The 27001-nt window shown below is 48.4% G+C and overlaps 1 protein-coding gene across 1 annotated transcript in view; it reads right to left on the bottom strand.

The window, feature by feature from the left end:
- LOC117007700 (CUB and sushi domain-containing protein 1-like) overlaps positions 1 to 27001 on the bottom strand; it is a 124948-nt gene that overhangs the window by 87577 nt on the left and 10370 nt on the right. Inside the window, 13 exon segments of the mRNA XM_033081023.1 lie at positions 2471 to 2597; positions 4778 to 4969; positions 5531 to 5687; positions 8968 to 9137; positions 11282 to 11470; positions 16481 to 16695; positions 20439 to 20556; positions 22258 to 22309; positions 22312 to 22448; positions 24752 to 24865; positions 24868 to 24904; positions 24906 to 24939; positions 25702 to 25840. Coding sequence (XP_032936914.1) covers positions 2471 to 2597; positions 4778 to 4969; positions 5531 to 5687; positions 8968 to 9137; positions 11282 to 11470; positions 16481 to 16695; positions 20439 to 20556; positions 22258 to 22309; positions 22312 to 22448; positions 24752 to 24865; positions 24868 to 24904; positions 24906 to 24939; positions 25702 to 25840 — 1681 coding nt within the window.

The following is a 27001-nucleotide window of genomic DNA, read 5'->3' as shown; positions in this document are numbered from 1 at the left end:
GGGATCTGTCTTGGGTTGCAATACAGGATGGGCTCAAAAGTTTGTGTTCTATCAGCAGCTGTTAAACCAGCTGGGGCAGTGATCCTGATCTCTGTGGGATATCTCCTGTTCATGGGCAGCTGTTAAACCAGCTGGGGCAGTGTTCTTTATCTTTGCACAGCCCATCCTCCCTCAGGAGATCTCTCCTGTTCATGGCCACTGAGTCCCAGGGCATGGCTGATAAAATTCCATCATCCCATGGGGAGATGCTCCAGCCAGGGGGAGGAGCCAAACATTTCCTACCCAGATAAAAACTGAGATTTGGAACATCAGAGCAGCCTTTCCCACTGGATCCCAGAGGAAAACCAGACCCTTCCACATCATCCCTGGAGCTTGGGAGGAAACTGCACCTTGTACAGGAGCACTGCTCCAGCTGAGCCACATCTGTCACTGCAGGAGGATGCAGCCACCATGGGATGGGACTGCTGCCAACACCCTGCCTGACTGACGGCTGTCAGCTTGGATTCTGACTCTGGCAGGGCTTGGGTTTGTTCTTTGTAGTGCTGTATTTCTATTTTAATTTCCCTAGTAAAGAACTGTTATTCCTATTCCCAGATCTTTGCCTGAGAGCCCCTTCTAATAATTTGGAGGGAGGGGGTTTCCATTCTCCATTTCAAAGAGAGGCTCCTGCCTTTCTCAGCACACACCTGTCCTCCAAACCAGGACAGGATCTCAACCCATCTCTGCCGTGTCTCTGTGCTCCCTGCTCCCAGCTGGGTGAGGAATTTCCATCCATTTTCCAGCACACCCTCCTCCTTTTTCTCCTCCTTTTCCTCCTCCTTTTCCTCCTCTTTCCTCCTCTCCCCCAGCTGTCCCAGCCCAACCAAGGCACTCCATGCCCCAAATTCTCCCCCTCTGCAGGAGCAGCCCTTTCCCTTTCATGCTCTGAAGTGCAGACTCATTTTTCTCCCTGTCTCGCCCCTCTGCCCTTCCCCTCGTGCTGTGCAGATACAGCTTCATTCCAACAGCTCTGGTGTTTAATTTTCATGTAAGTTATAAATGAGAGCTTTATACAATTGTACCATGCGTGAAGAGGATTATTTTTCCAATGGATTACCATAAAAATGAAGTTGCTGGGAATGTGCTCCCTCGATTCCCGTGAGATCCTCTGTGCTGCTGGAGCTGGGAAAGGAAGGGGCAGGGAAAGGAAGCTCTGACCTCTGGGAAAGGCAGGGTCACCATGTGTGGGTGGCTCTGATACCTCCTGGAACCTTTTCCTTCCTCTCCTGACCCCTTCCCAGACTTTGGTTGATCCCAAATCTCTGCTCATGTGGGTGCTTTTAGGGATTACAAGAGCAAAGCTGCTGAAGCAGAGTTTGGATAGGAGGGAAAGGGGCCTCTCTATTCTGTCCTATAAAAACTTTTTCCAGGAGAATAAAAATAGAGGAGATTTCAAGTGGAAGTTGCCTGTGCTTTTTCTCCTCTGTTCACACCCAAACCCATCCATTACTGAGCCACTCCGCTAATGGAGGGAATTTCTGCATTAAATAAAAATGAGAACACCACACCAAACCTGTCTCCAGCAGAAATCCACAGGCTAAAAGCAGCACAGAGCTCACCCCGAGGGACAGGCTGTGCTGGAGAGGTGATGGGTGCTGAGGCAGCAGGGAGGACAAAATGGGACTGGGAGGGAAGGAATTCAGGATGGAACAACCACAGGCTTGGGATGAGGCAGGAATGGCTGACAAGCACTGGGAAATCTGATGGGAGATGCTGGGAGAGGAATAATAATAATAATAATAATAATAATAATAATAATAATAGCATTATTATTATTCAGCACTTTTAAGGTACATTTCTCCCCCTCAAATCCCACCACTCAATCAAAGCTTGGCTTGCCCAAATATTCCAGTTTTCTGTGGGTTTTGGCCAGCCTGGAATCTGTGGGAGCACCCAGAAGGGTTTGGCAGGGCTGGGCAAACATCACAGTGGGGCAGAAGGGAAGATCAGGGAGCAGGAACTGCTGGATCCTGGGACATTCCCTGTGATTTCCTATTCCAGGATATCCCATTGTGTCACTGGGCATTCAGCACTTTTGATTCCTCTTTAATCTGACAAAATGTTTGATTCTGGATGCATCCCATTGAGGAGGAGGTGGAAATTTGTCCATGGGCACCAAAGCTCTGGGGATGTCTGAGCACAGGAACACCACAGGACATGGTCTGGTGTCACACACAAGGCTGAAAACAGAGCAGCAGTGATGCCACTGGGGGATCTGAGTAACCTGGGCTGGTGGGAAATATCCCTGCCATAAATCCTTAACCCCAGCCTAAACCATTCCCTGATTCTGGAACCAAACAGTGACTTCTCCCTGCTTGTCCCTCTCAGATCGACAGGAGCTTCTCCCTCCTTGCTTTATTTAATTATTGACCTGGAAAACTCAGCTCCAGGTGGGAAAGAAGCCAAAGCTCAGGACCCTGGCCCAGCTCACCCAATGGTGCATCCAGGCTCTGCCTCGATGGTCCAGATGCAGTTGAGGTTGTGGTCGTAGGGGGTTGGGTATCCTGGAGAAAGGATCCGCCCCGAGGCCTCTCCTCTGATTGTCCCTCCACACTCGGCTGCAACAAAAATATTTATGGGGTTAGGGAGGAGATTCGTGGCTTTTTGTGGCTCTTGCATGGCAAAAATCTCACCCTGGCTTTTCCCAGGGATTCTAAACGCTTACAGAGATGCAGAGAATTGTTGAATTCAGCTGAGTTATCAGAATTATTTTGCAGAATTATTCTGTTCTGAACACCTGGCAAAGCTTTCCTCCCATTCCCTGAATCCCCAGGGAGGGAAGGCAGAGCCTGCCAGGACCCTGCTCCACACGAGGGGGGTGAAGGAGCTCGGCTCCTCTGCTTGGATTCATCAGAAAATGAAGGGTAAGAAACCAAAGAACTTGTAAATGTCGCTGTAAATGAACTGCAAAGAACGTGAGGATTTGGAATAATTTCCATAACATAGCCATTCAAATTCTGTAATTTTCATTTCTTTTGAGTTTTCTTTCATTTCTTTTTAATTTCCACATGCTCAGACACGGCCTCATATCCAATACATGTAGAGCAAACAGGGTGAAGGTTAAGAAAACGTACAAATGACAGAAATTTATCTCTTTACATCAAAAAAATCAGGCTCAAATTCCAGCCAAGGAATGGTCCTGCCTCCTGGGAGAGAGAACACGGAGAGGCAGGGGCTGAGCACATCCCTGTGAGTGCAGATCTCCCAGGGGACTCAGTGTCCAACACCTTCCCCATGTCCTGGGCACGGCAGGACAGGAATCACAAATCAGCCTCACTCATTTAACACAAAAAACTCCAAATCAGAATTTTCCAAGCAGGTGAAAGGAAAGTCAGGAGTCAGTGAAGGGAATTGAAATGTCTGGGGATGGGAGCAGATGTCAGGCAGCTCTCAAATAAAGCCTGGCTTGGAGCTGTCACCTGCCAGGACAAACACTGGTGTCACTGTCAGCAGGTGCCACTCACTCAACACGACCAGAGTGAAAGGACAAGGGCTGGAAAAGCACAAGGAAGCAAAGAAACCTCGTCAGGTGAGTGTTCAGGGCAGAGTATTTAATGTTAAAGCTGCCTCACCTCACACAGGATCCTCACCACGTTAATTAGTAATTAATAGCAGAGTTAATGGATCAGCAAAGCAGGGACAAAGGGTGGGAATCCACATGGAAATAATTTCCTGGAGGTTTTGGAGGAGCAAGAGGTGTCTCCATCTCGAGATAACCTCATAGAGCATCCTCATCACATTAATTAGTGCAGATGCAATAAATGCAAGAGCTAATGTCACATGGATGAGCAAAGCAGGGATAAAAGGTGGGCAGGGTGTGGGATCCAAGGAAATCACTTCCTGGAAGTTTTGGTGGAACAGGAGGTGTCTCCATCTCAGGACCCTCACACACAATTTAATTAGTGCAAGATGGGTAATTAATAGCAGAGTTAACGTCAATGGATCAACAAAGCAGGGACAAAGGGTGGGGAATCCACATGGAAATAATTTCCTGGAGGTTTTGGAGGAGCAGGAGGTGTCTCCATCTCGAGATGCCTCACAGAGGATCCTCACCACAACTTAATTAATGCAGATGCAATTAACAGCAGAGTTATGTCAGTGGATCAGCAAAGCAGGGAGAAGGGTGATGAGGGAGTGGAGGGGCTGGAGAAGAAGGAGGAGAAAGAGAAGGAGACAGAGAAAGAAGGAGAGAGAGAAGGAGAAAGAGAAGGAGAAAGAGAAGGAGAAGAATAAAGAGGAGAAGAATAAAGAGGAGAAAGAAGGAGAAGGAGAGAGGATAAGAAGGAGAGAGGAGGAGGAGGAGAAGAAGAAGAAAGAAGAATAAAGAGAAGGAGAAAGAAGGAGGAGAGACAAGGAGAAAGAGAAGAAGAAAGAGGAGAAGAATAAAGAAGAGAAAGAGGGAGAAGGAGAGAGGAGGAGGAGAAGGAGTACAAGAAGGAGAAGAAGAAGAAGAAGAAGAATTAAGAGAAGGAGAAAGAAGGAGAAAAAGGAAAGAAGAGAAGTAGAGAGAGAAGGAGAAAGAAGAAGAAGGAGAAGAAGGAGAAGGAGAAAGAAGAAGAAGAAGAAAGAAGAAGAGAAGGACAAGAAGGAGAAGGACAAGAAGGAGGAGAAGGACAGGAAGAAGAAGAGGAAGAAGAAGAAGGAGGAGAAGAAGAAGAAGGAGAAGGACAAGAAGGACAAGAAGAAGAAGAAGGAGAAGGAGAAGAGGAAGAAGAAGAGGAAGAAGAAGATGTCTCACCCACACAGGTCGGCAGGGGCTGGTCCCAGGCTCTCCTCTCCCCAGTCAGGCACACCAGCACCCTGGTGCCTCTCAGGGTGTAGCCAGGGTCACAGCTGAAGGACACTGAGCTGCCAGCAAAGTGTCCCTCGTCGTGCACCTTGTACCCAAACTGGGGGACGCCGGGGTCCTCGCACTTGATGAGCTCAAAACCTGCAGCAGGAGGGAAGGGCAGCTGGAATTTCACACCAGGAGGGTTTCACACAAAGCCACTCTGGTGCTTTCTTTGTTTTCTTTCATCATTTGTTGGAAATCAGGGGGGTTTTAATCTGAATTTCTGGATTGCTGCAGCCTCGACAGAAAACAGGGAACAGGGACAGGAGGAGAGGAAACAGCCTCAAGCTGTGCCAGGGGAGGCTCAGGTTGGACATCAGCAGGAATTTCTGCGTGGAAAGGGTGCTCAGGGATTGGAACTGCCCAGGGAGGTTTGGATCCCCATCCCTGGGACTGTCCAAGGAAGGGCTGGAGGTGGCACTGAGTGACAAGGTGGGGAGGGGGCACAGCTTGGGCTTGGTGGCCTTGGAGGCCTTTTCCACCCTCAACAATCCTGGGGTTCTGTGCTCTAATCTCGAGATTCTGTGCCCTAATCCTGGGATTCTGTGCTCTCCACACTCCAATCCACTCTGGGTATGAGATCACCACATGAAGGACGCTTTGCTCACACAAAACTCCAAAAATTCCCCAGACCCCCAGCACAGTGGGACTGTAACTCACTGGAGAACTGCAGCTCGAAGCCTTTGCTGGTGTTGGCACTGTCAGAGATGAACTCCAGCCACATGGAGCTGGAGGTGCTGTTGATGCTGGTGCCCAGCAGCTCCGAGTGGCTGAAGGTGCCCAGCAGCCGGGCAGAGCTGTTGGTGCCATCGTAGACCTGGGGGGGACAGAAACCCAGCCTGGAAAAGCCATTCCTGGGCTAAACCCAGCCTGGAAAAGCCATTCCTGGGATAAACCCAGCCTGGAAAAGCTATTCCTGGGATAAACCCAACCTGGAAAAGCCATTCCTGGGATAAACCCAACCTGGAAAAGCCATTCCTGGGATAAACCCAGCCTGGAAAAGTCATTCCTGGGCTAAACCCAGCCTGGAAAAGCCACTCTTGTGCTAAACCCAGCCTAGAAAAGCCACTCCTGAGCTAAAGCCAGCCTGGAAAAGTCATTCCTGTGCTAAACCCAGCCTGGAAAAGCCATTCCTGGGATAAACCCAGCCTGGAAAAGCCATTCCTGGGATAAACCCAGCACAGAAAAGCCATTAGTGAGCTAAACCCAGCCTGGAAAAGCCACTCTTGTGCTAAACCCAGCCTGGAAAAGCCATTCCTGGGCTAAACCATCGCTGCCCACGAGGCTCAGGCTGCCCCTGGATCTGTCCCAGGCCAGGCTGGAGGCTCAGCCTGTCTTGAGGAGCTTGGATCTGACAAATCCCGATTTTATTTTGTGCAATTCCAGTTCCAGACTGCCAGGGACACGTCACAGGGAGCAGAGAGGGACTGGCAGGAGGGGGACAGAAATCCCAGTGGATCCCAAATCCCAGATCTCAGCAAGGACCCCAGTGCAGCTGGTTTGTCACACACCCACAGCCCCTCAGGATCTGGGGGGATTTGGGAGAAATCTGGAGGAAATTTGTGGAAATTTGGGAGAAATCTGGGGGAAATTTGGGGGAATTTGGGGGAAATCTGGGGGGAATCTGGGGGAAATTTGGGAGAAATCTGGAGGAATCTGGGGGAATTTTGGGGGATCTGGGGCAAATCTGGGGGAAATTTGGGGGAATTTGGGGGAAATTTGTGAGGAATCTGGGTGACTGGGGAAATTTGGGGTGAGAATCTGGGGCAGGGGGTGGCACTGGATGATCTTTCAGGTCCCTTCCCACCCAAACCATTCCAGGATTTCTCTGCAGTTTCACTGAGCTCTAGAACAGAGAAATGCTGAGGGATTTATTCCAAACTGAGAATGAAGAGAGAAAATGTGCTGAGGTCCCTTCAGACACCTCACACCCCCCATCCCATCCCCAGCTCATCCCTGCTCTGCTCACAGCAACACCCTGGGCTGTGCTTTGGCTTTTTTTTGGTGGAGCAGCTTCTTGGGAAGAGCCAACCCTGATAAATGCCCTGATTTGGGCTCAGATGGAGGAATTTGCTGCTGGCACTGAGCTGATCCAGGGAAAAGGGAAAAAAACAACCAACCCCACTGGAAAAGCAACCCCAACCCTGCAGGATTTGACCCAGGAGTGACCCAGGAGTGGATGCAAATCCTTTGGGCAATGTGAGCTGAGGTCCAGGGGTCTGGACTGAAACTCTGACCTGGTGAAGCTCCACCTGAGGAGCAGGATTTACACCCTGGAGGATCTGCAATCCTTCCTCAGCATTTACTCATGATTTACTCTGCACACAGGGCTGCACCTCCTCAACTCTTTAAAAAACCAATTTTTCCCCCCCAGACAGACTCAGAGATGAGCCTTGAACTTGCTGTGATTAAAATAAAAACACAAATGTGTTTTTTTTCTTCCTTCCCTTTGTGAGGACCAAGAGCAGCTCCTCACTGGTGGAGATCAATAGGAACTTTCCTCAGATGAGCAGCTGGTGACAAACCTGCTGAGAGAACGTAATTCCTCTGACAAGGAGCAGTTTCCTTGCATTACCAGGGAATTTTCTTCCCTTCCCAGTCATGGAAATGTGGATTAGCCTCTCCTGGAGTGTGACACTTCAATGAGGACAGAGGCATTCCTGGCAAGATGGCTCAGCACATCCTTGTAATATTAATGCCTCCTTCAAAACCATTCCTTTGGTTCATAAAAAACTCAGCCTGCATTTGTCTCCTCCTCCACAGAGTCCTGGAGTTTGAATAATCTGAGTTCTGCATTTCAATCAGCCCCTCCTTGGGACAAACCAGCCTTGATTCTTCAAAGCACTGAAATAATGCTCAAAACCCTCCCAGCTTCTGCTGGGTGAGTTTCTGCTGTGCAATTCCACAGGTGAGAGATGAAGTTTTGCTGGTCTGGGGGAAATCTGATCTTCCAAACTGCCCTGGCCATCACTCTGGGCTTTTTCCAGAGGTCACTCCCACACAATCCCATTAAAATCCCATTAAATTTGAGAGTGTTTTGAGAGGTTTCTCTCAGAAGCAGCTCCACTGCCTGAAACACTAATTTTAAAGAAATTCCTGCCCTTCCACAAGGAAATTCTTCCTCTCCACAAGGAAATTCTTCCCTTTCCACAAAGAAAATTCTCTCCATAGGAGATATATCCATATGGGATATTCCCACATCTTTGCCTGAGAGCCCCTTAATTTTAAAATTATAATAATTCAGAGGGAGGGGGTTTACATTCTGCATTTCAAAGAGAGGCTCCTGCCTTTCTCAGCACACACCTGTCCTCCAAACCAGGACACAAGATTTCCCCCATTATTCCCAGGATTTTCCTCTCAGTGAAACACTCATCTTAAAGAAATTAGGATTCTAGTTAAAAGTTAAAGGAAACTGAGCTTGAGATAGTTACCTGAAACTTAAATAATTGATTTCTTGTTATTTTATGTTTGCTCAGCTGTGCTTGCAATGGGAAAGGATGAAACTGGTAGGTAGATCCAAATAAACATGAACAATTGCAACCAGAAACTCATTCTTTGCAAAACTGGAGTTGCCCCAAAGCCATTTGTATTGTCATTGATAGAAAAGTTCAGGGTGAGGAAGACTCACCTTACTTCCTCCTTTTAAGACCCCTCCCCACAAAAACGACCCCAGACTTAATTCAAGAAGCAACCACGCTGCTTAATTGCCATTCAAGCTAATTACCATAGGAAGTGAGGAATGGGAGTTGCTGTTATTATGAATATTTATTTGTTTGAACCTTTTGTCAATAAACAGACCCTGTGCCCACCTGTGATTTTGCAGTGTGTGTTAGGGGGTTACCTCACACTGCTGCCCAGCGCTGAATAAACATTCACTGTGTAACTTTAAATTGTTAGAGAGGAATAAACACACACTTTCTGACTTTAAATTGTTAGAGAGGAATAAACACACACTTTCTGACTTTAAATTGTTACAGAGGAACAAACACATAAGTTCTAACTTTAAATTCTTACAGAGTTTTTTGTCCATCACAGCTGAGTATGGGTGTTAAACCAACACTCAGATTTCGGTAAATCACTGCCCCAGCCGGATTTACCTTGAGGACATCTCCTGCCTCCAGCTGGAAGGTCCTGGCTCTCAGCTGGATCCCCTTGCCAGGCTGGCTCTGGATGGAGTAGATGCACTCGTGGTTGTTGCTGTAGCTCAGGGGGTAGTTGGGGGACAGCAGCACTCCCTGGGTTCCCGTCACGGACGAGCCACACTCAGCTGCACCAGGACACAAAGGGACATTTCAGTGACCCCACAAACCTGCTGGGCACAGCACCCATGCAGGAGACTCCTCCAAAAGCTGCTCCAAAAAAAGCTTCTCCCTGCTGTTATTCACTGTCCCCTTCTCCAGCACGTTTTCCTGGGCAGGCTTCTCCCCTCCTGTGTAAAGCTGTAAATCTGGGGGGGATCTGGGGGGAAATTTGGAGAATTTGTGGTGGAGCTGCTTCTTTCTTTATACTGAGAGTTTGACTTGCAGGCAAACATGAAGTCAGAAGATCTGTGGGGCTCAAAACTTGGCAGGAGGATGAGGAGGAAAGAAAGTTCAGGAAGTTAAAGGAAAGGAAAGTTCAGGAAAGGAAAGTTCAGGAAAGTTCAGGAAAGTTCAGGAAAGTTCAGGAAAGTTCAGGAAAGTTCAGGAAAGGAAAGTTCAGGAAAGGAAAGTTCAGGAAAGGAAAGTTCAGGAAAGTTCAGGAAAGTTCAGGAAAGTTCAGGAAAGTTCAGGAAAGGAAAGTTCAGGAAAGGAAAGTTCAGGAAAGGAAAGTTCAGGAAAGGAAAGTTCAGGAAAGTTCAGGAAAGTTCAGGAAAGTTCAGGAAAGTTCAGGAAAGGAAAGGAAAGGAAAGGAAAGGAAAGGAAAGGAAAGGAAAGGAAAGGAAAGGAAAGGAAAGGAAAGGAAAGGAAAGGAAAGGAAAGGAAAGGAAAGGAAAGGAAAGGAAAGGAAAGGAAAGGAAAGGAAAGGAAAGGAAAGGAAAGGAAAGGAAAGGAAAGGGGAAAAGAAAGAAGGGAAAGAAAGATAGGAGGGAAATAGAAAGAAAGAAAGAAAGAAAGAAAGAAAAAGAAAGGAAAGAAAAGAAAGAGAAAGAAAGAAAGAAAGAAAGAAAGAAAGAAAGAAAGAAAGAAAGAAAGAAAGAAAGAAAGAAAGAAAGAAAGAAAGAAAGAAAGAAAGAAAGAAAGAAAGAAAGAAAGAAAGAAAGAAAGAAAGAAAGAAAGGAGAAAGAGAGAAAGGAGGTGACATTTTTCCCAAGGCCTGGAGCATCCTCCTTCCTCCCAGATTTGTGCCCCTGTTCTGTCCCAGTCCCCATCCCTGCCAGGTGACAGTTCTGCCCCCAGCAGCAGCAGCTCTGTGCTGCAGATCAATCCTCCCCTCCTCCCCCCTGGGATTCACTGATTTATCAGTGCCAAGAACTGCAGGGGCTGAAACAGGAGCTGCAGTGCTCAGGAAGGGACAGGTGAGAGAAACAAGGGAGGGTCAGAGCCAGGGGGGCTCCCAGACACATCCACAGGTGGGGTTTGCCTGGATACAGGGAATGTCACCCTTCCATCCCAGGAATGTCACCTGTCCATCCAGGGAATGTCACCCTTCCATCAGGGAATGTCACCTGTCCATCTGGGGGATGTCACCCATTCATCCAGAGAATGTCACCCATCCATCCCAGGGAATGTCACATTTCCATCCCAGGGAATGTCACCCATCCATCACAGGGAATGTCACCTGTCCATCCCAGGGATGTCACCCATCCATCAGGGGATGTCACCCATCCATCCTGGGAATGACACCCTTCCATCACAGGGAATGACACCCTTCTATCCAGGGAATGTCACATGTCCACCCAGGGAATGTCACCTGTCCGTCTGGGGGATGTCACCCTTCCACCCATTTGGGGAATGTCACCTATCCATCCTGGGAATGACACCCTTCCATCCCAGGGAATGTCACTCATCCAGCCCAGGAATGTCACCCATCCATCAGGGGATGTCACCCTTCCATCCAGGGAATGTCACATGTCTATCCAGGGAATGTCACCCTTCCATCCAGGGAATGTCACCCATCCTTCAGGGAATGTCACCCATCCAACCCAGAAACGTCATCCATCCATCCCAGGGAATGTCACCCTTCCATCCAGGGATGTCACCCTTCCACCCATTTGGGGAATGTCACCCACCCCAGGGATGTCACCCACCCACCCTAGGGATCTCACCCCTCCATCTGGGGAATGTCACCCATCCATTTGGGGAATGTCACCCACTCTAGGGATGTCACCCCTCCATTTGGGGAATGTCACCCTCCCACCCAGCCCTGCCCACCTCAGGAGTGCAGCCCAGCAGGACCAGCCAAGCGAAATGAAAGCTCATGACCACCTACCAACACACCTTGGCAGAGGCGAACTCCACACCCGGCGTCTCCCGCCCAGGCAGGTGATCCTGGCTGCTCCCTCCAGCCGGTACCCAGGGAAGCAGGAGAAGCTCAGCACGTCCCCCACTCCGAACTGCAGCCCCTTCCTGATGCTGTAGGCTGGCACTTCGGGCTCCTCACACGGCTCCAGGTCGTATTCTGGAGGGGAGAAGTGGATTTCATGGCATGGCAGTGGGGGAACTTCGGGTTCTGTCCTCCTTGGAGAGGACACGAGGATGCAGGGGAGCTCTGAGCCTTGATCCAGTGAATCCAAGAGCATTCTGAACCAAAAAACCACTTGGATTTCTCCCCTAATCTACAATTCAGGGGTTCTGTCCTCCCTGGAAAGGACACAAGGATCCAAAGGAGCTCTGAGCCTTGGTCCAGTGAATTCAAGAGGATTCTGAACCATGAAACCACCTGGATTTCATCCCCAATATACAATTCAGGTATTAGAGGATCCAAGGGAGATCTGAGCCTTGATCCAGTGAATCCACGAGGATTCTGAACCATGAAACCACCTGGATTTCATCCTCAATCTACAACTCAGGGGTTCTGTCCTCCCTGGAAAGGACACAGAGATCCAAGGGAGTTCTGAGCCTTCATCCAGTGAATCCAAGAGGATTTTAAGCCATGAAAACCCACCTGGATTTTACCCCCAATCTACAATTCAGGGGTTCTGTCCTCTCCAGAGAGCAGAGGATCCAGGGGAGCTCTGAGCCTTCATCCAGTGAATCCATGAGGATTCTGAACTTTAAAACCACCTGGATTTCACCCCCAATCTACAATTCAGGGGTTCTGTCCTCTCCAAAGAGCAGAGGATCCAAGGGAGTTCTGAGCCTTCATCCAGTGAATCCATGAGGATTTTTAGCCATGAAAACCCACCTGGATTTTACCCCCAACCTAAAACTCAGTGGTTCTGTCCTCTCCAGAGAGCAGAGGATCCAAGGGAGCTCTGAACCTTGATCCAGTAAATCCATGATTCACTGTTTTCAAACATGAAAACCCACCTGGATTTCACCCCCAATCTACAATTCAGGAGTTCTGTTCTCCCTGGCAAGGACACAAAGATCCAAGGGAGCTCTGAGCCTTGATCCAGTGAATCCATGAGGATTCTGAACCATGAAACCACCTGGATTTTACCCCCCAACCTAAAACTCAGGTATTAGAGGATCCAAGGGAGCTCTGAGCCTTGATCCATGAGGATTCTGAACCATGAAACCACCTGGATTTCACTCCCAATCTACAATTCAGATATTAAAGGATCCAAGGGAGCTCTGAACCTTGATCCAGTGAATCCATGAGGATTCTAAAACAAAAACCAACCTGGATTTCATCCCTAATTTACAATTCAGGGGTTCTGTCCTCTCCAAAGAGCAGAGGATCCAAGGGACTTCTGAGCCTTGATCCAGCTGCAGTGAATCCATGAGGATTGTGAACCATAAAAACCCACCTGGATTTCAACCCCAATCTACAATTCAGATATTAGAGGATCCAAGGGAGCTTTGAGCCTTGATCCAGTGAATCCATGAGGATTCTGAACCATGAAACCACCTGGATTTCACCCCCAATCTACTATTCAGGGGTTCTGTCCTCCCTGGAAAGGACATGAGGATCCATGGGAGGTCTGAGCCTTCATCCAGTGAATCCAAGAGGATTTTAAGCCATGAAAACCCACCTGGATTTTACCCCCAATCTACAATTCAGGGGTTCTGTCCTCTCCAGAGAGCAGAGGATCCAGGGCAGCTCTGAGCCTTCATCCAGTGAATCCATGAGGATTCTGAACTTTAAAACCACCTGGATTTCACCCCCAATCTACAATTCAGGGGTTCTGTCCTCTCCAAAGAGCAGAGGATCCAAGGGAGTTCTGAGCCTTCATCCAGTGAATCCATGAGGATTCTGAACCATAAAAACCAACCTGGATTTCACCCTCAATCTACAACTCAGGGGTTCTGTCCTCCCTGGAAAGGACATGAAGATCCAAGGGAGCTCTAAGCCTTGATCCAGTGAATCCATGAGGATTCTAAAACATAAAACCCAACCTGAATTTCACCCCCAACCCAAAATTCCCCCCCAGCACCTGGATCCCAGCCACCCCCAAAGACAAGGGGTCGCAGTTCCTGTCCCACTGGGGTTTGTCCTTGTCCCTCTGCTGCAGCCCAGAGAGGCTGGATTGATCTGGGTGGGATTTCTGCTGCCTCTCCATTTCTAATCCTGCAAAGAAAGGTCACGTAGGATTTTGGCCAACAGCCAAACTCGTGTCTCTGACCCCACACCAGCCTGAAGGAAAACTCTTTTGAGGGTGTTTCTGGAAAAATCTCCAAGTCCAAAGCCTGTACATTAATATATATAAATGTAAAGAAAGCTAAAAATAGAACTGACTCCCATTTTTGCCTTCCAGGATAGGAAAGAAGCCTTGAAATACACTGAAAATGAGAGTTATAATTAGAGGCGAGCTTTTGAAAGGCAAAAAGTCATTTTTCCCCCTCATCAAAATAGGAGTTAATTGGAAATTTTCTGACTGGTTTCCACATGCAAATCCCTGACTTCAGAGGCCAGGAACAAAGGCACTGGGAACCAGGTCTGAGCTGCATCTATGGCAACAGCTCTGCCCATCAGGGAGGGTGCCAGACCAAACTCTGCAGGAAAAATGGGAATTTCTCTCCTTCCCTGGGTGCTGGACTGGGAAGGACACAGGGACAGAGGCAAGAAGAGCAGCAAAGCAATAAAAAAGCTCCTTTCCTTGCCTGATTGCTGCAGGGAAGGGCTCCTGGGGCACTCAGGCAGCACAGTCTGGCATTCCCTGCAGTGGGAGCACTTGGGAGTCATTTGGAGGACTCCAGGCCAGGGGACACAGTCAAACACCTCAAGCAGAGGCTGCCCCAGTGCCATGAGCTGCTCTGACTGCCACATGTCCTTTTTTGTGTCCCTCTCCAAGTCCCCAAGCTCCTTCTGACTGATCACTGCTGAAAAGCAGGATTTCCTTTGAAAAATCTGCATTTTGGATCACCACACCCCCTCAAAGCCATCAGCACCGTGATGGTTTAGCCAGCACAGCTCAGCATGGGGCTGCTGGAGCTTCCCTGGGCAGGAATTGTTTCCCTCAGCCTCCTCCTGGCTCCTGGAGTCAGGGAAACCTGGATCCCTCAGAGCCCTGCTGGTACCACAGCAAAGCAACTGAGCCAGGGAAAAATGCATGGAAAAAAATTGGGATCATGGAAACCCAGCCTGGGATACACCAGGTGTGTGTTAAAATCCTGGGATGGCTGGGGTGGGAAGGGACATAAAGAATGAGCCAGGGACACCTTCCCCTGTCCCAGGGTGCTCCAAACCCATCCAGCCTGGCCTGGGACACGGCCAGGGATCCAGGGCAGCTCTGAGAAATCCATTCCAGCCCTTCCCACCTTCACAGGGAGGAATTTCATCCCAATATCCCACCCAAATCTCTTCTTTTGCCAGCTCAAAGCCATTCCCTGTGTCCCTCTGAGCTCTCCTGGACCTTCTCCTCTCCAGGCTGGACATTCCAGCTCCATGGCAGAGGCACATCCAGGACAGGCTGCAGGCCTGGATGAGCACTTGTGGATGATCCAGTTCCTCCAAAGCCATCTTCCCCTGGCCCCTGGAACTTGCTATAATAGATAAAGTCTCCTGGATACCAAGGCTGAGCCAAATTCCTTAAGAATTTGGTCACTCTCTAACACTTTGGAAGATAATTGGTTAGAAATTAGTTTGTGTAATTGGTCAGTTCACCTTTAGAACTTCTCACTTAGATTGGATGCTGTTCTTTGTATAAACTTTTATTGGCTGTAGTTTGAATCCCCCCTGAACCTATAAATGTGACTGACTGCCCTTTGTCTCTGAGAGAATCCTGCTTGACCACCCTTGGCATGAAATAAAGATTCTTGTGGAACACAAGCAAGGCCTCAGATCTTTCTCTGCTGGCTGATGTGAGCTTTCTGAGAGATGGCTGATGGATATCAGCACTCTCAGGTCCTGGTAAATCAACCACCAGGGACAAAAAGAAAGTTTACAGGCACTGGAGGAGCATCCAAGTGGAGCAGAGAGCTGGAGGCAGGGAGGGAGCAGATGGACAATGGGAGTGACAGCCCTGCCCTCTCCTCATCCCAGCACTCCAGCCTGCTCCAGGCTGCCTCCAAAGGATCCCATCTGTCCCTGGGCTGGAGATGCTGGGCCTGCTGCTGTCATTTTCCTCTAAAACACAGAAGGTGTTTGGGGAAACGGGGACAGTGTTCCCCAAAAATCCTGAGCTGGAATTGCCCCTGAACGGAGAGGGAAGGTGAGGGTGAGCAGGGAGAGAGCAACACCTGCACAGGGATTTTATTCCACAGGGTCCATTCCTGTTATCCAGCCCAGCACAGACAGAATTGTTCCCCTGGGTACATGGGGGCTGCAAGGGGAAAATTTCTTGGGACACATTGGGAATATTTCTCAGGCCACACTGGAGTTTAATACTTGGATAATTTACTGGGTGACAAAAGGAGTGACCCAAATTAATGGAAACTGATTCCCAGGATTTTGCTGGGAGGGTAGGAAGATGAAGGGAAAGGAAGTTCAGGAAAGGGAAAGTTCAGGGAAGGGAAGTTCAGGGAAGTTCAGGGAAGTTCAGGGAAGTTCAGGGAAGGGAAGTTCAGGGAAGGGAAGTTCAGGGAAGTTCAGGGAAGTTCAGGGAAGTTCAGGGAAGTTCAGGGAAGGGAAGGGAAGGGAAGGGAAGGGAAGGGAAGGGAAGGGAAGGGAAGGGAAGGAAAGGAAAGGAAAGGAAAGGAAAGGAAAGGAAAGGAAAGGAAAGGAAAGGAAAGGAAAGGAAAGGAAAGGAAAGGAAAGGAAAGGAAAGGAAAGGAAAGGAAAGGAAAGGAAAGGAAAGGAAAGGAAAGGAAAGGAAAGGAAAGGAAAGGAAAGGAAAGGAAAGGAAAGGAAAGGAAAGGAAAGGAAAGGAAAGGAAAGGAAAGGAAAGGAAGAGAGGCAAAAAAGGAAAAGAAATAAGGGAAAGAGAAAGAAAGAAAGAAAGAAAGAAAGAAAGGAGGGAAAGATCAAGAGAGCAAGAAAGAAAAAGAGAAAGAGAGAAAGGAGGGAAATAAAGAAGGAAAAGAATGAAGGGAAAGAAGGAAAGGAGGGACAGAAAGGAGGGAGCCCTTGGGCAGCTGCTCCCACCTGAGAAGGTGATGTTGAAGCCCTCGTAGGACATGGAGAAGTCGGAGATGAAGCGGATCTGGGCCGAGAAGTTCCCGAAGAGCCCCGCGCTGAGCGGGGCCGGCAGGCGCGAGCCCGTCAGCTGCTGCAGGGGCTGGGCAAAGCTGGAGTTCTCCGTGATCAGCAGGTAATCGTGGCCATTCTCCAGGTGGAACGTGTGGAAGGTGAAGAACACACCTGCACAGGGAAATCCACGGGTGGAGTCATCCTGATAGCACAGGGTTAAAATGTTTCTGAAATCATGGGAGTTGTGTACAACAGATTCAGGGGTGGGAAAGGGAACCAGGCCTGGGAAGGAATGTTGGGCTTTGTCTTTATTGGATCAGGTGAAACTGCACCTGTGTGATCATCATGTGATAAATAATATGATTGTTAAATGTGATAATTGTTTGGTAAATTGAATATTATTATTGTTTAATCGTAACAAGAATCATGAGAAGCAATGCAATGGTGACAAGAATCAATAACTTAAAGTATTGGGGCTGAATCCAAGCCTGATCATTGACTGATTGTACCTAAAATCCTGAAGTGTTGGGGCTGAACCCAAGAACCATGAGAAAGGATATTTGGGGACCTGATGGAAATCACAAGAATCCCTGCTTGGATAAGATCAATGTGTACAATAGAACAATATGGGTTTAGTAATTATTACATAATGAAAAGGGTATAAAAACCTGTCCCTCTGGAGTCCATGTGGGGTCAGATTTGGGGTTGTACCCCTGATCCCAGAGCTGTTCAATCGCACAACACCCTGGGGTGATGTTTCTACACCAGCAGTGATCCAGGGCAGGGAACCCTTTGGAAATGGGGTTGGAGATCACAGGAAATTGTGCCTGGGGTTTGTTTGGGGTCCAAATGCACACAGGGAGAGGGATCAGCTCTGTGTGGGGACCAGGTGGGATTAGGATTGGGATTGGGGTGGGATTGTGAGGGAAGGAGAGGGAACAGCCCAGCAAATCCCCTCAGTGCCAGGGAGCTGAGGGTTGGTCCTGCTGGAATTGAGAAATTCCTGCAGCAGATGCAGAGCTTTGGATCCCTGTGTTTCTCATTTAAGATCAATGTGTACAATAGAATAATATGGATTTAATAATTATTATATAAGGAAAAGGGTATAAATATTCATATATTCCCCTCTCTGGAGTCCATGTGGGGTCAGATTTGGGGTTGTACCCCTGATCCCAGAGCTCCTCAATCACACAACCATCCTGATCTGTTCCTACACCAACAATCCCAGAGCACTCCCAGTGCTTCCCCCAGCAGGGGGAAAATCACACTGCAATAAAGAGGTTGGTGATGGCAGAAATGAAATCAATAAAAACCCAAAATCCTGGATGTGGTACCAGGCCCAGAGCAGGGCCAGGCCCTGGGAGTGTTGGATTCCTGTGCCCTCGTCAGGGATGATATCAAATCACTGCAGGGACGGAGCAGGGACAGCCCAGGGGAACACTATGTCACAAAAGTGTTGAGTTTGAAATGGGCAGCGAGAGCAGCAAGGCTGGAGCTGGGAGGGCTCAAAACCAGCGTGTTCCAGAAGGAATTCCTGCCTGGAAAAACAGGATTTGAGCCCAGCCTCAAGGTCAGGGAGGTTTTTGCAGGAGTGTGTCAGCGGTGCAGCTGCAAGGACCTTCCCATGATGGGCTCAATCAGAAAATCATTGAATTATTTAATTGGGAACGACCTTAAAAATTGTCTGATTCCATCCCCCTGCCACAGGAAGGGACACCTTCCCCTAGACCAGCTTTATCCAAGAAAAATCCTACTTTTATTCACCTTTTCTTGCCCAAAATAAACCCCACAACAGCTCCAGCCACGGAAATCCCGGCCAAACACAGCAAAAACTCTTTTGCCTCTTCCTCCCAAATTCAATTTGAACGATTTGAACCGTTTGGGGAGAAGGCTGTGACCTTGCTGCATTTGTAAATGAGCCAGAGAGGAGTAATGGATTACTTAAAGTCCCCTTCACACCTCCAGACACACAATGGGAAGCACTTCAGGTTCTGCAGGAGCCTCCAGCGAGGTGATTTTTCATGCTGGAATTCAAACACCATTAGAAACACTTATTCTCTGGAAAATAATTCCAGCTTGGAAATAAAATATTAAAAAAAAAAAATAAAAAATCAACATAAAATGGCAGTGAGAGCAGAGCCAGGCAGGGTCTGAGCTCAGGAACTCTGTCACAGCATTGTCACACCGAGTTAACAAGGCAAGGAGATGCCAGGCAATAAAAAACCTCTTTGCATTTAGATGGATTTTTCCATCCTGATCTCCCCAGCTCTTGGGGCATCCAGGGCAGCCCCTGCTCGTGTGGGGTTGGGATTGATCCAGGCTCAGACTCCTCTGGGCAAACCCAAGGATGGAATTTGGGATTTTGGGGAAGATCCCTGCTTGCCTTGACCAAATAATTTCATTTAACCCAATAATTCCCACCCCAAGGGCTGGCTCTGCATCCCACCATTCCCAAAATGCAGCATCCCAAAGAACAGCAGGAAATCTGAAATAAAGCCCAGAGGGAGATCCTCCTCCTCAGTGCCCATTCCCTGATTTTTTATGGAGATCTGGGATTTCAGGGAAAGCTCTGGAGATCCAATATCCAACCCCACAACATCCAGCCCAGCTGAATATTCCATTTATTTACCCCATGGCTCTCTCCAATTTTTTTCCTGAAGGTTTGCTGCTCTCACTGAGCTCTTCCTTCCCAAGCAGGGGAGGTCAGAGAGGCTGGAATTCAATAAAGAGCTTTTCCCATGGGATTGGAATGAAGAAATTGTGGGATCATCCCAATGTTTATCCCCCTGCAGCACCTCACTGCCCTTTCAGTGTCCCAGAAGGATTTTTATGACCCAAAGCTTAGGACTGAATTTGGGAATTCCTTCTTTATATCCATTCTGTGGAGAACATTTTTAGTCTGACCCTTTCCCCCTGCAAAATTCCAAAACTCCCAAGAGTTTCCAAATGTTTGTTATTCCTACCAGAAGCACAAAACAGAAAGAGATCTGACTTGGAAACTGGGTGTGGGGAACGTAAAATGACTTTAATTCACCCCTGACAGCAAATTTACACCCTCAGCTTTACCAAACCCAGCTTAAGGAGCAGAAATAACATCACCCCTCTGGAACCAGCACAACAATAACTCAGTTATCCTGCAGAACATGCCCAAATTCCAAGTTTTTTATGGTAAAAACTCCCAGCAGAGGCTCCTCCAGCACTGAAGGGCAGTGGAACTGTAGCAAAAAGGGCTAATTACAAACTCATTTTAAAGGATTTGTGACCAATTAAACCTTTGCTCTGGTCTGCAATTTACTGTGGCACAAAACATCACTGCAAACACAAGGCTGGGCTTTTTTTTTTTTTTCCCCTCTCATTCTCTGCAGAAGAAACAGCAAAACAAATTAGAGGGGAGAGAAATCACTTTGAAGCGGTGAGATTAAAAATAATGGTCTCTCTTTAGGCATTTAAATACCTTTAAAATGAAACTGCTTTTAAACTCCACTTGTACAGCCTGGCAGTCCATAAAGTGTCACAAGAAAATAATTGTTGGAGCAGCTGGGGCAATTCCAGGATTGTGCATTGGCCAGGTGGGAGATGCTCCCAAAAATCTTGGAGGGAAGGAGTTGAAAAATTCCACAAATCCCCCAGGAGGGGCAGATCCCTCTCAGTGACAGGGACAGGACACAGAGAATGATTTTTAGGATATCTGACTGTCAGGACAGGGTCACAGAGCTCTGGAACAGGAGATAACAAAGCACAGACTCTTTTTGAGGATAAGAAACCATTTTTCCCTTCTCCACTTTAAAGGATGGAAAGGTGACATCAAAACCCTCTGGATCTTGTCCAGGGACAATGGAATCATCATTCCTGAGATCCCACAGGGAATATTTTCTCTCCCAGCAGCCCTCAGTTCCCTCCAAAGGTGTCTCACCCTTTCCCATGGGATGTTTCTATTGTCCATGTGCAGTTCAAGTTGTTGGGATAGAAATCAGGGAAGCCTGGGGACAGGATGGTGCCACTGGAGCCACGGATGTAGCCCCCACAGAGAGCTAAAAACACACAAAAAAAGGAGAGAAAGAGTTCAATAATCCAGAATCTTTCACAAGCTGAGAGGAAAAAGGAAACCAAAACCCAGCCTAGGAAAATCCAACAGAGGAGGATGATCAACCCAAATCCAATCAACCCAAATTGGGTTTGGATGGTCAAAATCCAACAGTAGAAACTGGTCAACCCAAATCAAATCAACCCAAATTGGGTTTGGTTGGTCAAAATCCAGTAAAAGAAACTGGTCAACCCAAATCCAATCAACCCAAATTGGGTTTGGTTGGTCAAAATCCAACAAAAGAAACTGGTCAACCCAAATCCAATCAACATGAATTGGGTTTGGATGGTCAAAATCCAACAAATTCCATGGATCAACCCACCCACATCCATGGATTAAATAGCCACTGGGAGCTTCCCAGCTGCTGTTTTGGCAGTGGATCTGCATGGGAAGGGTTCCCTGGCAGGGTCAGGAGCTGGACTCCACAATCCCTGTGGGATCCAGCTCTGGACGTTCTGACTCTGTGAGCTGTCAGCCACAGCTGTAGGTTTGTCTGAAACCACTCTGGTTCTGGTTACAATGCATTATTTACTTTTATTTTAATACACAACTACCAATCAATACCTTCACTATTACCTGTAGCCCATCATTACTAACATTACCATATTCATGTTACTACTGTCCAATCACTAGAAGTCAGTGTGTTACAGTTGAACCTAAGAAATTTTTTTTTCGGTTTTCTTGCAGTGGAAAATTCTGAGACCTTTTTTCTACTTGCAACACCACCAGTCTTGTTTGCCTGTGGAATCTTTTTTTGCTTCGTAAAAACATCTTCTGTTTGGGGTGGGTTTATCCTTTGCTCTGAGCCACAAAAACCCTTCTAGCCCTCTTTACCCTTTGGTTTCTTAGTTACTCAGTAAGACTGGCCAGCAATTCTTTTCTTCTGTATCGCAACTTGTTTTATTTCCATTCCTTCTTCAAATTCTACATTTAAAGAGGTTTCTGCCTGTCCTAGGTTACAATGTAAAGATGTGTCCAAAAGTTTGTGTTCTATCAGCAGCTGTTAACCCAGCTGGGACAATGGTCTTTATTCCCAAAGGGGATCTCTCCTGTTCATGGGTCAGATTTTATAAACCAGCTGGGGCAGTGATCCTGATCTCTGTGGGATATCTCCTGTTCATGGGCAGCTGTTAAACCAGCTGGGGCAGTGTTCTTTATCTTTGCACAGCCCATCCTCCCTCCAGGAGATCTCTCCTGTCCATGGCCACTGAGTCCCAGGGCATGGCTGATAAAATTCCATCATCCCATGGGGAGATGCTCCAGCCAGGGGGAAGAGCCAAACATTTCCTACCCAGATAAAAACTGAGATTTGGAACATCAGAGCAGCCTTTCCCACTGGATCCCAGAGGAAAACCAGACCTTTCTACAGGATCACAACTTCAACAAGAGCACTTCATCTGGTCTGCTCCCACCACCCTGACCAGCAGGTTATGTTCTGACTCTGGTTTTTCTTTGTACTATTGCACGTATTTTATTTTTCTCTTTTTTCCTATTAAATTGCATTTCTAACTTGGGGTCTCTCACTGGTTTTGCTTTCATTACACTGCCAAGCTCGGATATCTGAGCGACTTTCTTGTCAAACTTTCACCCAGCTCTGCCTCCTGAAACCCAGAACACTCTGCAGGTGCTGAACCAGATGTTTCCTCACCCTCACAGCTGGGCAGGGGCCGGCTCCACTGGAAGTTTGGGCTCACACTCCAGGGCCCTCGTTGTCACTCAGGGTGTAGCCAGGGTCACAGCTGAACGTCACCAGGGCTCCCACGTAGAAGTCGTGGCCGTGGCGCTGCCCGTTCACCGGGATGCCCGGGTCCAGGCAGTGGTCAGACTGCAGCTTCACAGCTGGGGACAGAGCACAGGGGCACAGCTCTCAGCTCTGGGGGCACTCAGGAGCTCAGGGGGAGCTCAGCGCTCCCATGGGGTTGTTGTGGATCTTGTTGGTTGTTCCCAAAGTCAGGGGGAGGGAATTCTCCGAGTGAGAGGATGGAGAGAGGAAAATGACAAAAATGAGGGGATGGAGAGAGGGAAATCTCTAGAGTGAGAGGATGGAGAGAGGAAAATCCCTAAAAATGAGGGGATGGAGAGAGGGAAATCCCAAAAATGAGGGAATGGAGAGAGGGAAATCCCTGAAATGAGGAGATGGAGAGAGGGAAATCCCTGAAATGAGGGGATGGAGAAAGGGAAATCCCTGAAAAGAGGGGATGGAGAGAGGAAAACACCCCAAAAATGAGGGGATGGAGAGAAGGAAATCTCTAGAGTGAGAGGATGGCGAGCAAAATCCCAAAAATGAGGGGTTGGAGAGAGGGAAATCCCTGAAATGAGGAGATGGAGAGAGGGAAACCCCTGAAATGAGGGGATGGAGAGAGGAAAATTCCCAAAAATGAGGGGATGGGAAAATCCCTAAAAATGAGGGGATGGAGAGAGGGAAATCTCTAGAGTGAGAGGATGGAGAGAGGAAAATCCAAAAATGAGGGGTTGGAGAGAGGGAAATCCCAAAATGAGGGGATGGAGAGAGGGAAATCCCTGAAATGAGGGGATGGAGAGAGGAAAATCCCCCAAGGGAGGGGAGGAAATGGAGAGAGGAAAATTCCCAATGATGAGAGGAGGAAATGGAGAAAGGGAAATCCAAAAGTGAGAGGATGGAGAGAGAAAATCCATGAAATAAGGGATGGAAAGAGGGAATTCCCCCACAGTGAGAGGATGAAATGGAGAGAGGAAATCCCAAAAGTGAGAAGAGAGAAATGGAGTGAGGAAAATCTCTGAAATGAGGGGATGGAGAGAGGGAATCCCCCCAAAGGATGGGAGCAAATGGACAGAGGAACTGGTATGGGATTTTGGGCCTGGAGCTGGATCCACAATCCCTGTGGGATCCCAACTCTGGATATTTGATTCTGTGAGCTCAGCTCTGCCTCCTAAAACCAAGAACATTCTGCAGATGCTAAATAAAATAAAAAGCTTTTACAAACAACCAGAAGGGGAATGGCTTCAGATTGGGAAAGGGAAGATTTGAGTGGGATAATGGGAAGGTGAGAAGATGGAATTCCCAGAGAAGCTGTGGCTGCCTCATCCCTGGAATGTCCAAGGCCAGCTTGGACAAGGTTTGAAGCACCCTGGGATGGTGGGAGCTGTCCCTGCCTGTGGGTTTTAGATTTCCTTCCCTCCTGGGATCCCAGGAAAAGCAGGAACTGCAGCAGCTTCCCCCTGCCCAGTCCTTGAGCAGTGTGAGCTGCCTGGCACGGAAAAATAGAGACCCAGGGGATCCTGGTGCTGCTGGAAATTTGGGAATTGCAGGGAATTGCAGGGAACTGCAGGGAATTGCAGGAACTGCAGGGAATTGCAGGGAACTGCAGGGATTGCAGGGAACTGCAGGGATTGCATGGAACTGCAGGGAAACTGCAGGGAATTTGCAGGGAATTGCAAGGAACTGCAGGGAATTGCAGATACTGCAGGAATTGCAGGGATTGCAGGGAATTGCAGGGATTGCAGGGAACTGAAAAAAATTGCAGGAATTGCAGGTTGCAGGGATTGCAGGGACTGCAGGGAACTGCAGGGATTGCAGGGAACTGCAGAAATTGCAGGAATTGCAGGTTGCAGGGATTGCAGGGAACTGCAGGGAACTGCAGAGATTGCAGGGAATTGCAGGGAATTGCAGGGAATTGCATGGAACTGCAGGGATTGCAGGGATTGCAGGGAACTGCATGGAACTGCAGGGATTGCAGGGAATTGCAGGGAACTGCAGGGATTGCAGGGATTGCAGGATTGCAGGGATTGCAGGGAACTGCAGGGAATTGCAGGGAATTGCAGGGATTGCAGGGAACTGCAGGGATTGCAGGGATTGCAGGAATTGCTGGGGAATGTAGGGAATTGCAGGGATTGCAGGAACTGCAGGGATTGCAGGAATTGCAGGGAATTGCAGGGAATTGCAGGGATTGTAGGGAATTGTAGGGATTGCAGGGAACTGCAGGGATTGCAGGGATTGCATGAATTGTAGGGATTGTAGGGAATTGCAGGGAATTGCAGGAACTGCAGGGAATTGGAGGGATTGCAGAACTCAGGGAATGCAGGGATTGCAGGGATTGCAGGGAATTGCAGGAACTACAGGATTGCAGGAATTGCAGGGAATTCCATGAAGAAGGCGCCCTTACTCTCGTATCGGATCTGGAAGCCGATGTCAGAGTGGCTCTTGTCCGTGGTGAACAGGAGGTAGAGGTGGTTGCTGGTGCTGATCAGGAACTGGGGCACCTGGGTGCCATCGTAACCCCAATCAGGGGGGAGGAGTAGGAGCGGCCGTCCCGCACCCTCCAGGGTGTCGTAATTCACCTCAGTCTTGAACCTGGAAGGGACACGAGGAAACTGGAACCCCAGCACTGCTCCTGTCTCTTAATTTCAGTCCTGGAAGCAGCAACAGAGGTGGGCCTGCTTGGAGGGGACAGGGTGTAAAATAAATTTGGATATAAAGCAGAGGAAACTGCAAGGTCACTTGGAATTTCAGGTCCTTTCTGCTGCTTGTCTCACTGAGGGACCCTCACATGTGTTTGGGGGTTTTTTTGTGATCCTTCACCTCTTCACCCTGATCCCACTGAGCTGGGAGCTTCTCCAGCCCTAAAATGTTGGCCAAGTGCTGAGGAAGCAAATGAAACAGGGCTGAAAGAACCCCAGAGCCCCAAATGTCCCAGCAGTGGTGGCAGTGGCAGCTCCTCTCTGCTCTCTGGGGCACTCCAGGAATCCCAACAGCAGCTGATTTTCAGGATATCTGGATCTACATCCATCCACATCCTCATGCTCCCTGAACAGCCAGCCCCAGGGCCAGCAGAGCACAGCAAAATCCAGGGAAAGCCAAAAAAATCAGCATTTCCTGCTGCTCCTGCCACACAGGGAATATGTGGGAGCTGTGTTTAAATCACCCCTAAAAATGGAGCAGGAGTGGCTCAGACAGAACCATCCCAGCTTCCCTTCCCCACTGCTGGGTGAGTTTTGATTCCCTGCCAGGAGCTTATAAATAAAAGAGGGGAGAACCTCTGACATGGAACACTCATCCCCTTTCTCTTGGGGACCCTGGAAACCACCCAAACCAGGGGATTTGGGGGTGAGCAACCTGTCAAAGGTGATCTTGATGGGGTAGCCTGGTTGGGCCTCGATGACCCAGGCACAGCTCAGCGAGTCCTTGTAGAAGCCAGGCCAGCCTGGGGACAGGATGGTTCCACTGGGTGACGTCAGGTGGCCCCCACAGGGTGCTTGGGGACACAAAAAGGACACAAAAAGGACACAAATCACACAGTTATCCAGGCTGGAAACACCTTCAGGCTCATCCTGCCCAATGCCACCCCTAAAGCAACAGCCCTGAGTGCCACATCTTTGGAATTGGGGTGGAAAATGTGACAGAGCTGCAGCACTGTGAGATGTCCCCACCCCTGAAACCCCTTTCCTGCATCTCTGTGCCCCCACGAGCTAAAAATCACCAGAGCCAGATGGAAAACCATCACTGACTGCTCAGAATTGCCTTTTCAGCTCCAAATGCAGACACTGTCCCCCTGGGAGGCAGCAGGGCTGACCTTGGGCCCTGCTCGGAGGGGACAGGGTGTAAAATAATGATTGGATATAAAAGCAGAGGAAACTGCAAGGTCACTTGGCATTTCAGGTGCCAGGAAATCTCTCCCAGCCCTGCTAATTGAGTCGTGGCTTTGCTACCAACCAGGGACAGCACCAGAGCAGGGCATTAATTCCACACCGAGCTCCCAGTGCTCCCAGCAGGAGCTGCAGGAACTTTATTGCATTTTCTGGGAAAAGGCAAAAAAATCCCACAGCCCTCAGGTTTTGTCCTCCAAAGAGTGACCCAGGGCCAGCCCATGTCACCCTAAAATGTGCCAGTGCCAACCCCAAAGCTCCCCTGCTGCTGAAGGGTGTCAGATCAAAGTCATTTGATCTCAGCTGGCTCCAAAGCAATTTTTCCTTTCTGCCCCAAAGCTGCATCAACTCCTGTCAGGATTTCACCCTTTTCTCTGTCTCTTTTATTCCCATTAATTTTTTTTCAAGTGCTGAGCAGGACTTTAGATCTCTGGGTTTCTCTCCTTGCTTAAAAAGGGTAATTAAAAGGTCCAGACTGGAGGGTGAGTCAAAGAAATCACCAGAGTGATCAGGAGGAGAAGGCAGAAGGTTATCAATACAGAAGTTGATTAAAACTGTATTATTTAATGGATGTCTCCCTTCCATACTTAAAAATATGTAAATTTAAAGGCTCATGCTTTGAAAGTAACGGGAGCCCTGAATTAAACCCAAATTTTGTCAGGAGTAAAATGATGTAAGAATACAAAAAGTCCAGGTTTTTGTTCTATAAAAGCTGTCAAAGACAATTGATTCCTTCCTTCAATCCCAAAGACAATGGCCAGGATCCTGCA

This window comes from Catharus ustulatus, chromosome 26 (genome assembly GCF_009819885.2).
Source record: "Catharus ustulatus isolate bCatUst1 chromosome 26, bCatUst1.pri.v2, whole genome shotgun sequence".
Taxonomy (NCBI): Eukaryota; Metazoa; Chordata; class Aves; order Passeriformes; family Turdidae; genus Catharus; species Catharus ustulatus.
Note: the sequence above shows the minus strand (reverse complement) of the source record. Positions and strands in the feature narration are given on the sequence as shown.